The sequence below is a fragment of the Budorcas taxicolor genome, chromosome 9 (assembly GCF_023091745.1).
Source record: "Budorcas taxicolor isolate Tak-1 chromosome 9, Takin1.1, whole genome shotgun sequence".
NCBI lineage: Eukaryota > Metazoa > Chordata > Mammalia > Artiodactyla > Bovidae > Budorcas > Budorcas taxicolor.
The window spans coordinates 32959263-32971981 of NC_068918.1; the positions used below are offsets into that span (position 1 = coordinate 32959263).

General features: G+C 42.8%; 1 protein-coding gene across 1 annotated transcript in view; it reads right to left on the minus strand.

Annotated features, from left to right (window-relative positions):
* The window catches only part of ARMC2 (armadillo repeat containing 2), a 123330-nt gene extending 111032 nt beyond the window's left edge, over positions 1–12298 (minus strand). The window contains exons 1-3 of the mRNA XM_052645702.1: positions 12199–12298; positions 9410–9670; positions 8852–8924 (exon numbers count right to left, since the gene is read on the minus strand). Coding sequence (XP_052501662.1) covers positions 8852–8924; positions 9410–9627 — 291 coding nt within the window. The 5' untranslated portion in view covers positions 9628–9670; positions 12199–12298. The remainder of the gene's footprint in view (positions 1–8851; positions 8925–9409; positions 9671–12198) is intronic.
* Positions 12299–12719: the final 421 nt, after the last annotated feature.

Consider the following 12719-nt stretch of genomic DNA (forward strand, 5'->3'; position numbering starts at 1 on the left):
GAAATGCTGGCTCCCTCCCTATGTAAGCTGCTCATCCTTTATGTGTGTACCATATTTAGTTCCAAGTTACTTTTAAGTCTCAAAAACTAAGGCCATAGACCTTGATGCAACCTTGCTAGAAAACAGATCCTGAATCCAGAGGGGTCTATTTTGAAGGAGACAACACTCACCTGTCTGTATAAATTATGTTATATTTAACAGTCCCTTCACTTTTTAGCCTCCTTAATTTGCTGCAAATAATTCATAAGAATGTGACTTAAATCATGAAACTAACAGTAACAACAAATCTAAGAGTATGATATAGGAAAATAAGTGCTTTACATGTAATTATGAAAGATGAAATACATAAGGATAATCTCAATACTGAATGTCGATTCAAGGTTTTCGTATCTCAAAATGTCTGTGCTCTGCAGGTGCCTTGAGTCTGAAACAAAGATTGAGAAGTCTGTAAAATAGTAATGCAGATAAAGTAAGTGGCTGATTTTACAGATTCTTTAACTACTGGAAATGTTTGGGGGTACTAAATAAAAGATCTTATAAAACAGAAAATATGGTTTTGCAACATGAATTTCTACCCAAAAAGAATAATCTAATTATATCTGGATGGCAAGATAAATCCCTTTAACTGCTCCTTGATAAAAGGTATCATTTTAGTGAAAAATTAGCCATTGTCTGTATAATAAAACTTAGTTCCATTTTACTACTGACCTTTACTAAATTATTCATCCCATTTAAACATATATCTCTCTGGACTACTTAAAATATAAACTGATATGTGTGAAGCATTTTTAATTCTCCAAGGGAAAATGAAACAAGCCACCAGTTTCTATCACACCAGGTTCTACAAAATGTCCTTTCACCTTGTGGAGCAAAATGGCTGTTTTGAAGCACAACAGTAAAATTTTTTCTTGTAAAATTCACTTTATTTTAGAGTACAGAGAATGCTGCAAGTGGGTTTAAATCTTCACTTAAAAACTCCACTTCCCTCAAGTTCTGTGCCAAGATACTAGCCAGTGATGGGGGTACAACCAAAATACTGGGAAAGTCAGATTTTAAGATCTGTCCTCAATGAGAAAATTGCTAGAGTCCCTGAAGACCGAAAGACTACTGTCATACAACAACACAATCAAAGAGGACAAAACTGTCTAGGACACTTAAGGCACCTGGCTGGCCTTGACTCTCACCCAAGCATGGGGGCAAGGGAGCTTTACGTTCTGACCTAGCTCCTCCAGATTACCAGCTGGGAAGGTGAAGTCCCAGTCTACATGAAGACTAGAAAAGGGGGTCCAAGATCTCCAACCTCAGGAAGTCATCATGATTTCATTTGCACAGCCACGGCACCCGCATGCGCATACCCCACCCACCCCCAACCCCTCTTGGAAGTCCCAAAGCGAGTACATATTAAAAATTCCCCCAAGGACATAGCCTTTGGACGTGGCAATTGTAGGTGCACCTCTATTACTATGATTTTCCCCACAGGTCCTCTGGGCTCCTCTGTCACTCTCAGCATGCGACTCACTGCAGTAATGTCACCATTTGTTTCAGAAACAGTGAAAGAAAAAACACTGTGTGACATTCTCATTCTGCACTTTCTTACCCTGGATCTCCCCCAGCCCATAGGGACATATGGGCTCCTAAGTCACTTTCTCTTTAAAATATGTATTCAGTTTTGTTCTATTTGTTAAATACTATAAAAGATATGAATGCTCCCCTGGTGGCTCAGACGGTAAAGAATTTGCCTGCAATGTGGGAGACCTGGGTTCCATCCCTGGGTTTGGAAGATCCCCTGGAGGAGGGCACGCTACCCACTCCAGTATTCTTGCCTGGAGAATCGCCATGGTCAGAGGGGCCTGGTGGGCTGCAGTCCATGGGGTCGCAAAGAGTCAGATATGACTGAGTGACTAAACACAGCACAAGATACAAAAACCAGCTGAAACTAATCTATGCTGTGAGAAGTCAGGACAGTGGTTACCCTGGGAAGGTGGTTTCTGAGATGCTGGAAACTACATGTTATTTCCTTTTCAGTGCTGGTTACCTAGTATGTTGAGTTTGCATAAATTTATGGAGCTGCACTCTTATGATGTGTATCTTTTCTACAAGTCAATAAAAAGTTTAATAAAAATGTGTATGCTCAGTTGCTAAGTCATGTCTGACTCTTTGCAACCCCATGACTGTAGCTCACCAGATTCCTCTGTCCATGGGATTTCCCAGGCAAGAATACTGGTGTGGCTTGGCATTTCCTTCTCCAGGGGATCTTCCTGATCCAGGGATCTAACCCTCTTCTCCTGTATTGGCAGGCGGGTTCTTTACCACTGAGTCTCCAGGGGAGCCCAACTTGAAGCTTAAATAACTAGGTTTTCTACGTTTGATAAACGTAAGGAGAATTCTGTTGTGACAATAGTGATGAAATAACTACCACCACACAACAGCCCCGCGTCTCAGAACTGCTGTGAGAAAGGGGGCAGATGCTAAGAGAAAGTTCTTTGCAGCTCACCTACATAGTGGGTGTATAGAAATGCTCATGGCATACTGCAAACTGCAGTGCTTTCCCTTGACTTGACTTCCTGGTGGCTCAGACGGTAAAAGTGTCTGCCTACAATTTGGGAGACCTGGGTTCTTTGATCCCTGGATCGGGCAGACCCCGTGGAGAAGGAAATGGCAACCCACTCCAGTTCTCTTGCCTGGAAAATCTCATGGACGGAGGAGCTTGGTAGGTTACAGTCCATGGGGTCACAAAGAATCGGACACGACTGAATGACTTCACTTTCTTTCCCTTGACTTATAGGATTACAGGTGCTGCTGGGAACCCTGGTGAGTGAGCCAAGCCCAGTGTGCCCTGAGTGTAGACAGTCCACTCCTGCTGAAGGCTGTGGTGGGGGCTACCTGGGGGTGGGCCGTGAGCACAGGACAGATAGGAGGGGAGAAACAGAGAGAAGGATCAATGTATAAGTGTGAAGAGCTGAGAGGATTTGTTAAATGCAGGAACTGGAATGGGCTGCTCTTCCCAGGTCCCTCTTCCCTGCCTGACTGCTGGTTGAGGAATTATTAAAAGGCAAAACAGCCCAAGAACATGTCCCAGATCAAAAAAGGGCTGAAATTCAATTGCTGAGGTCTGCATCCTTAAGGGACTTAAGCAAGCACCACCCCACCCCCACCCTCCAGGGGTCACTACTGCCTTCCCTTTCCCTGGGCTCCCACTGCTCCAGATCTCCTTCCTGCTTGTTAATTTAGTGGCTGGAGCACCAAAGAATTCTTTAAAAGTTGATGTGGAAAGGAGGGAAGAAAGTGGAAGGGGAGGTAATTATGAGGTCACTTTCAGAGTTTTTTTGACTAGGAGCTCCAAACTTTATTGTTTGAAAGGAAATATGCCCAAGACCCTTACATAATTCAGTATAACCAAAAAAAAACAAAAAACAAATTCAAACTAACAGACTACTCTTTGCCTGCTTTGATTTTGCACATAGCACCCAACCATCCTACAGTAAAGGAATTTAATTACAGTGACCTTAAACAGGGGCAATGCCAACATTTTCTCTGCTTAACAGGGACCAAGTGAACTCTAGAAACTGAGATTTGTAGGAAAGAGTACACCCAAATTGAGCGAATCCCCCAAAATTACAGCAATATTAAAAACAAACCGTAGGAGTCAAACGGCAGAACTGCAGAATGGAGAGCCACTTAGCAACAGGGCAGACTGACCACTCAAGGGGCCCTCTTGCTGTAGCTGGTTCCAAAACAAGAGGTTTCCCAGGTTGTAGGTGCAACAAGACATGTGTCAACAATGGTTGACAAAGTACTTATTGCACTTTGGTTCATGTTTGCTAATTTGGTATCTGATTTTTGGTCATCTGAAATATAAGAACAAGTACAGTCTTCCTCACAGAGGCATTTTGATGAGTATTTGGGAATAAAAGATGCATTTTGAAACAACTGGGGTCATTTGGATATGGACTGTACATTAAATAACACTACTGAGTAATGCTGACTTTCAGAGCTTTGATGATACCACTGCAGTTGTGTGGGAAGCTGTCCCTATGCATATGAGATGCACACTTAAATTTTTGTGAAGTCTTATAAGGACTGCAACTTCCTTTAAAATAGTTCACCAAAAACATACATACACACAAACATATTCACAAGCATGCACACACATAAACAGTAATAAAAATTGAGAAGCTGCTTGACTGACACACTTTCTATGAAAGTCTAAGGAACTGGTATCACCAGGTACTGAAATATCTGCCTGAAAAAAATGTGTCTGAAATAAGGAGAATTGGTTGAAAGTCTGGGTAACTCCTTCCTTCCCAGCGGCAGGCATCAGGCTACTGAACCCAGGAATAGATGGGAAGTCTGTTCTCAGAGAGGGTAAAACAGTGTCTCTGGCTAACCAGGCACTGTTGAGGGTCAGGGTACTTAATGTAAACATAGATATTAACTGGATGTTTATGCAGTGAATGCTAAGTATTTGTACCTTCTTCCTCTTGGCTCCTGGGAGTTGGTCTATGGTCAGGCCACTCAAGATGACTGTTCTCTATGTCCCCTGCCAGAATAGCATCTCTTTTACCTGCACTCTACTCACAGGACAGACCTTCCTACCTACTTGCTCCCTCCAAGCTGGTGACCTTTCTAATCTTTAGATCAGAATATCTCTACCTGATAGTTAATCAAACTGGCAGTGAGGGGCAGCCCCTCTGCTGGTTTCCCTGGTAACTAACGAGCCTGGGCTTTCCAGATGGCACTGGTGGTAAAGAACCTGCCTGCCAGTGCAGGAGATATAAGAGATGCAGGTTTCATCCCTTGATTGGGAGGATTCCCTGGAGGAGGGCATGGCAACCCACTTCAGTATTTTTGCCTGGAGAATCCCATGGACAGAGGAGCCTGGCGGGCTACAGTCCCTGGGGTCACAAACAGTCGGAGACGACTGAAGCAACTTAGCATGCATGCAATGAGCCACGGAAACTGCCCCCTATATCTGATGTCTTTGTTGTTGACTCTGGGCTCTTTCTTTGGTATTAAAGCTGGGCAAGTACAGCCCAATAGTTAGCACTCAGGCTTTATCCTCCAAGAAAAACTTTATAGAGAATTGACTAGCTCACAAGGAAAGCCCTAAACAGATATGCTGTTGAGGGTTTTATAAATAACACAGCCCAGTCAAACCCCGCTGAATGTAGCTTTGGGTAGGTATCAGCTAGGGATTGACTAACCCGTCCCACATGCTTCTACTCTCAAATAAGAACAGCCAAACAAGCAGCATGAGCTATCAGAAGAGAATCTGATAAGAAAAAAGAGAGACCAAGACAAACATAAAACTGCAACAGAGACACAGAGGACAGACCATGTAAAGAAACAGGGAGAAGACGGCCGCCTGTAAGCCAAGGAGAAACGCTGCAAGAAAGCACCAGCGTTGCCACCTTGATCTTGGACTTCTAATCTCCAAAACTGTGGGAAAATAAATTTCAGTTGTTGAAGACACATATATACACACCACAAAAGCAACAGAAGTTTTAAAAGAACAATTAAAAAACCAAAACTACCATTAATATACTAAGAAAAGATGCTACTCTCGAGAGTTCTCTGCACTGCAAGGACTGCAGTCAATCCTAAAGGAATCAACCCTGAATATTCATTGGAAGGATGCCGGGAGCCAGCACGGGAGATCCCACCCATGACAAGGTCATGCGGAAGAGGCCTGATGGGCAAGGCGAGTCAGGCTTCAGGGGTTCCCCCTGGGTTTTCCTGAACATCTACCCCCACAAACCAGAGTCTGCCTGCTTTATTGTACTGTGCTTTCCACTCTCCTGACATTCTCTGGAAAAAGTTAACTCAGGGCTTCAGTTAACAGTCTCCTGCATATAAAAAGAAGGTCTCGGTTTAAACCCGTTTAATGGCTTTCTAACTTACCTAACCGGTCTGCCTGAACTTTTTACAACTTGTGAATTGTTTACAGCCCCCCAACCACAAGAGGCACAAAGCTTAAAGCATCTTAAAGATACAGAGCCTTTTCTAAAGAGCTAAAAATTATATCAGTGATGGGTTTCACTGTTAAGTCAATGACTGCTGCCAGGCCTCCATATTCTTTATCTTTTAGGCACCTGGGAGGATATTAATCAATGTAAACGGGATGCAGAAATAGGAATATAGTAGTTTTTGATGTTAGCAACACTAGACTTTTGAGTTAATTAACTTTCTCTTTGTTATAAATCACTGTACTTCTTTCATTGTTATAAATTGCTGTGTCCTTGCTATGTAAGAATGTAACTTTATTTAGTGCTTTCTGAGAGTGGCACCAGACTTTGGGAAGAACAACACTTATAAGACAAATAAGTCTTCTGGTTGACAAACCTTTATCAGAAAAGGGCCGTAAAATGTTAATTGGCCTTCTAGCCAGAAGATAATGTAAATCACCTAAGACTTGTGTATACAACTAAGTATGCAGAGAAAAAGCCTGGTCTCGATAAGAGCCAGGGCTGCTGACGCTGCATAATTTTGTATTATCCATTGATCTCTATGTAAAATCAAAAGTATATAACGCCTTTCCGGACAATAGAGGGTGGGCCAGTCACTAGACTGGTTTCCCCCGTGTCTTTTCTTTATTTTCTGGCTGAATTCCCATCTGGGGCGTGGAGGCTCACCATGTCTACTTACTTGCCCTGGCTTTTAAGATCCACGCGAGAGGGAGCCCAAGGCAGGGCACCCTCCACTACTCAAGAGGACGCCGGTGGCCTAACGTCGATGGTGCAAGTTCCTTGTCTTGGAACTTTATTGGTTTTCCACGTAAACCAAGTTATTCAGCCTCTTTTCTCCACTAAATTTCCTACTATACTATTTCTTCCTAATCTCTCTTATATTTTTAATTAAATAATTCTTTCTAAGACACCACGCCGTCTCCCCTTTGAATTACCCTGGATCCACTGGGGCTGGACCCAGGCAGAAGGACTGATGCTGAAGCTCCAATACTTTGCCCACCTGATGCAAAGAGCTGACTCACTGGAAAAGACCCTGATACTGGGAAAGACTGAAGGCAGGAGGAGAAGGGGATGAGGATAAGATGGTTGGATGGCATCACCAATTCAATGGACATGAGTTTGAGCAAACTCCCAGAAACGGTGAAGGACAGGGAAGCCTGCCGTGCTGCAGTCCACGGGGTAGCAAACAATCAGGCATGACTGAGCGACTGAACAACAATAAGATGCTTCAACCATGAAATAAGAACAGAATACCACTACTAAGAAAAAGATAATTTAGAGGGGGAAAAGCTTTTGGAAATTAAAAATACCATCCTAGAAATGAAAAGGACCCAACAAAAGGATTAGAAGATAAAGTCTCATTCAAAAAATGATGGGAAAAAGAAAAGAGAAAAATAGGAAAACTGAAGTGCAAGTCCAGGGGATCCTATACCTGAATAATAACTTCCAGAAAGGGCAAACAGAACAGAAAAGAGGGGAAAACACATCAAAATAACTCAAGAACATTTCCCAGAGCTGAAGGCCACTAGATTTTACATTGGAAGTACTCAGTAACAGGACATTTCAGAACACTGGGAACAAAAAGAAAAATCCTACAAACTTACAAAGAGAAAAAGCAGCAACCAAGGCCTCAAATAATTTATCTCCCATATGTCCTCTCTCAAGAAGCTGTTGGAGGGAGTACTCCGATAAAATAAATCAGGACAGAAGAGGACTTGGGATACAGGAAATAGGAAAGCCAGTACTGGAAACAGGAGTGAGCTGTGTGCAAGATGCCTGGACAAGTGTTCCAGGAAGGGATTGTAGAAAGTTCTCCAAGGAGATGAATCAAAAAATATCTCATGTGCCTGAACATATGAAGGGAATTTAGGCCTGAAGAATTTAGAACTGAAACAGTAATAATGTAACACTATTAAAGCAAGGCAACTATTAACACCAGGGAAAACAAAAAGCGGTACAGATAAGGAGAAGCAATCATCACCAATCATTAGTTCAAAGCTTAGCTATAAACAGAATTTATACAATCACAGTCAGAAAAAAGGGTTCTAACCAATATTTGCTGTATCTATATAGTGAGCGGCAGCGGAGACAGAAATGGTGAATGTGCTGTGAGGAGGCACTGGAGGCAGACAAGAGTTAAATCTTCCTCTTTCCTACTGGGAAGTCATTAGATAACTCCTCAAGCTTACAAGTCAGAGAGCAGCAAGACACTGCGTTATTTAAAAATCTAGATGTAAATACCAAAAAAAAAAAAAAAAGCGCCAATAGAGTTTAAAATGAAAGCCACTGGGGAATGGAGAATGAAAAATAACGGGGCAGGAGACTGCTGGAGGGTGTTTTATTTTTTGACTCTATGTACATGAGTCTATAATTTGTGTACATAACTACTGAAAATATAATACACATGCATAACTTTAAAAATATTGTGAAACATTCTCTTTGCCACCTATCCTCTTTGTTATCAAACTATAAGTGCATGCATGCTCAGCTGCTTCAGTCGTGTCTGACTCTTTGCGACCCTAAGGACGGCAGCCTGCTGGCTCCTCTGTCCATGGGATTCTCCAGGGAAGAATACTGGAGTGGGTTGCCATGCCCTCCTCCAGGAATCTTCCCGAACCAGCAATCAAACCTGCATCTCCTGAATTGCAAGCAGATTCTTTATCCACTGAGCCACCTGAGAAGCCCTATCAAACTATCGGTGGATAATATAAGCGTTTCATTAGGTACTAACGATTATATTTGGAAAGACATAAAAGAATTTTATTTCATATTAAATTATTAATACATTTAGGTCTATGTGATCATTCTCTTAGAATATACATGCTGATTCCGAGTACTGTGGCCAATTCTATTTCACGACACCCATGGTAATATAAAGTACTCACAAACTCCAGTGGACTGAGACGTGTGCCAGAGATGGGCCTGGAATCAGAGAACTCAAAACTGGATGCATGGACGCTAGCACAGGAGATGGAACAGAAACATAAGTTTGTGAATAATCATTTCTTTTATGTCTAGTATATACTAGTTAACTCTAACCCCACAACAAGTAAAAGCATTCAACGCATAAGCCTTGAGGAAGACAGAATTTTTAAAAAATCATAGTACTTTAAACATTTTATTAACAACTCTTCTCTTGCTTTTAGGAGGATTAAAAATAGTGAATAATTCAAAAATGGAATGTATATAGTGATTTTTTTTAAAGCTTTGTTCACATGACTTTATAAAGTTGGTATAACAACCATTATTAACCATTTCCAACCACAGCCAACTTCTTGGACCCAAGGTCTGGAATTATCTTTAGAAATCTTGGACAGATATAAGTGATATAATTAGCAGAAGTCAAACTTAGGAAAGCAACTATCCAAACCTAGAATTAAGGGAAAATGTCGTCTGGTAACATATACACATTTGAGTGTATAGACAAGGGAGGAGCTAAATACCTGAAGGAGGATGGAGGTCTGCTTTCTGGTGTTCTTGAAGATGCAGGCCCAAATAGTTTTCTTTGGTCTTCCCGTGGTGTAAATGGTCTTTGGGTCCTAACAGTTCGTAAGGCATTTCGTGCTTCAGTTATGATTTCTGCACTGGTCTTCTGCTTGGACAGTGAAGGTCGGTAAAATGGATCCAGCTTTACTAACTTTTTATCATTTGGAGACAGCATCTTTCCTTTTAAAGTACAATGTTCTTCAGGAAGACACCACACCCTGGATATACAGGGCACAAAATACCAACTATTTTCATCCAGTCATTTAGAAAGGATACACGCTTACACAATTCCTGTACATTAAACTTGAAAAAAAAACACAACTTTTAATTAAAAATCAACCAGGCAGTTACACTTTGAAGATCAGGATGGGAGAAAAGCTTTCCATAAAACAAAAAAACATAGGCTGATGTGCACAGTGATGCCTTAGGGAATACAGGCAATTGAGGGAATGACAAGCAGGGAGGAGACACAGCATGAAAGTTAAACCTGGAGAGAAAGAATATAAGTTGTGAAAGAAGACACCCTAGGAAGGGAAAACCATCTCAAGGTCTCCAATCGTTTTAGAGATGGGAGATCCACAGGCAAGGTGGGAAGGGGGTTCTGTTAACTGAAGTGTGTGGTTCTGCTTAACTGATGTTTCCCTTTCTTTCCCACTGCCCTCCACACAAAATGCTAGTATACGATTAAAGGTAGTCAGATGGGGTCTCTTTCCAAACTATACTAGCTTTTAAAACTGTAGAAAGGTTCAGCCTTATATTTGCCTATGATATATCTGAATGAGTTGATTCAAACTGCCTTCAATTTAATGTCCTACATGAATAAATAACAAAATATCAAATGATCTTTTCCCAAGACACCGCCCTCACTTAAAGAGGTACAGTCACGCACAAGGGCCATGAGGATACACATCCCTCTTTTTAAATTTTTTAAAAACTGGGCTATACCATGAGCAGGATCTGGCATCTGAGAGGGCAGGCAGGAGACAGAGATGACACTGGGTATGCAAACCTTGGGAGGGCAAGGTGACCTTTTAAAAGAAAATAGAAGGAGATGTGAACTACAAAGGGAAAGTAGCAGCTGAGTTCTGTCCTGCATCACCGTCTTGAGTTTATGATGTGCACAGAAACTCGAGGGGATGAACACCACCAGCAGAAGGAAATTTGAAACCGGAGACCTTTTCAAACAAAATATTTCTTATTGGTTAGGGGAAAGGTTGTAAGTCATCATTTATAAGTTTATACCTAATTACAAACATCTGTCTTTACCTCTGCTGTTAACAGTCACCAGAAACAGAGCCTTCTTGCTAAATGCAACACTGCACTATCAGGATGTTTGCCATAGGAGAAAGACTTGTCATCTCCATATTCTTTTTTTCCTGCAAATCAAATACTCAAGACCTTTACCATGATTTTGAATGACTTTTGTGATAATATGAGCATCCAAACAAGCAGTGGTTAAATGCTTAGATGCTGGAGTAAAGTTCAAATCAGTTCAGTTCAGTCTCAGTCGTGTCTGACTCTTTCAGACCCCATGAATCGCAGCACCGCCAGGCCTCCCTGTCCATCACCAATACTCTTAACAATTTGCAGCTGTGTAACCTTGGGCAAGGTTTCTAACATCTCTAAGCCTCAGTTTCCTCATCTATAAAAAGCATGCTGTAAACAGTAATTGCCTCACAGGACTGTTTTGAAAATTAAATGATGTAATTAACACCAAGTGGGTTAGCATGGTGACTGGCCCTTAAAAAATGTTAACTACTGTCCCAATGCTATGTGATAAAAGGATACAACAATTAATTTTCTCATGAATGAAAAGTCGCATTTCAAAAAAGAAACTGCAAAAGAAAGGAAATGCCATTTGTTCAGTGGTTTTTTTTTAATACATAAGTTTTAAAACTTAAACCACGGTATTCTGCTTTGTGTAATAAGAATCTTAAGTATTTAATTGACTATAAGCTGTGTCAAACAATCAGAATTTTATAAATCTACAAAAAAGATATATGTAAAGTGTGGTACTTGCTTTTCTACCACGTAAAATCATTCTAAATCAGGATGAGACAGAAGGTCTGCTGTGATACTAGTAGGAGTGGGTGATAAAAGACGTTATATGTAATACGATATATTTTAACGTATATTGTTACACATACGCTTATTTATTTAAGACCGTATCTGTTGCCTACAGGAGCCCAGGTACAATTTATGGTACTTTGGCTAGGTCACTGTCTGCCTTGATAGACAAGTCCCTTTGTCTATCACTCTATCATTCAACAAATACTATTGAGTTTCAACTAAGCACCACGCGCTTGGCTAAACCTCAGCGTGTAGAAATAAAGACATCCGCGACCCGACCCCAAGAGCAAGCACAGTTCACTCTCATCACCTCTCTCCCCGATCCAGGGACAGAAAGGCGACGACAGAAGAAGGGGTCCCCGGTGAACCTGCAGGGGAAGCCTCACCTCCCGCGCGGCCAGCGGCTCCCCGACTCCTGGCAATACCCCCTCCTCCACCGGTCCAGGCCAGAGCAGAGCGCCGCAGCATCTTCACCCTGCCCGCCCGTCTGCCTGCCAGCCCGCTCCTCCCGGCCGGCCGGCCGGCCTGCGTCTCCATGGTAACGGTACACAAACTACTTCCTCGGGCGGCCCGGCCGCCTCCCTGCAGAGCCAGGTAGCTGCTGGACAGGCGGAGTGGACAGAGACTGAGCTGGGAGTGGGCGCAAGGAAGGGGGCTTCTGGCCAGATCCAAGTACCTTGTGGTTAGCGCTGGAGACAAGTTTAACAACTGCGGAGATTCAGCTCATCCTCCAGCTTTTCCGCAGGCAGCAGCCTCAGCCGCGAAGCAGAGCAGGCGGGGCTCAGCAGGGTGGGGCTGGGTGAGGACGGACTGACAGGTCCCCTGGCGCCGCTCGGCCACTGGGCCTGCGCAGACCGCCCGGCGCGTGCGCAGAAACGCTGAGGCGTGGCCACAGCGGGCCGAGGAGTGGGAGGAGCGTGGGCGAGGGCCGGAGGCACCGAGAGAGCGTGTCAGGTGCGGCCAGAAAGGGCAAGGGGGACCCGGTGAAGAGCCGGGGTAGGAAGCCATCTGCTTTTAAATTAGCAATTTACGGAACCACGGTCGTTGAGCCCGTGGGAGATCTCAGCGCCTCTGTTAAATAACAGTACACAGAAAGGGTAGCTTAGTGTTTAGGAGTAAGATTCAGGATTTACTGGTTCAAGTTGAGGTTCAATGTAATCTTGAACTAGATGCTTAACGCGCCCAGTCTCTCCTCAT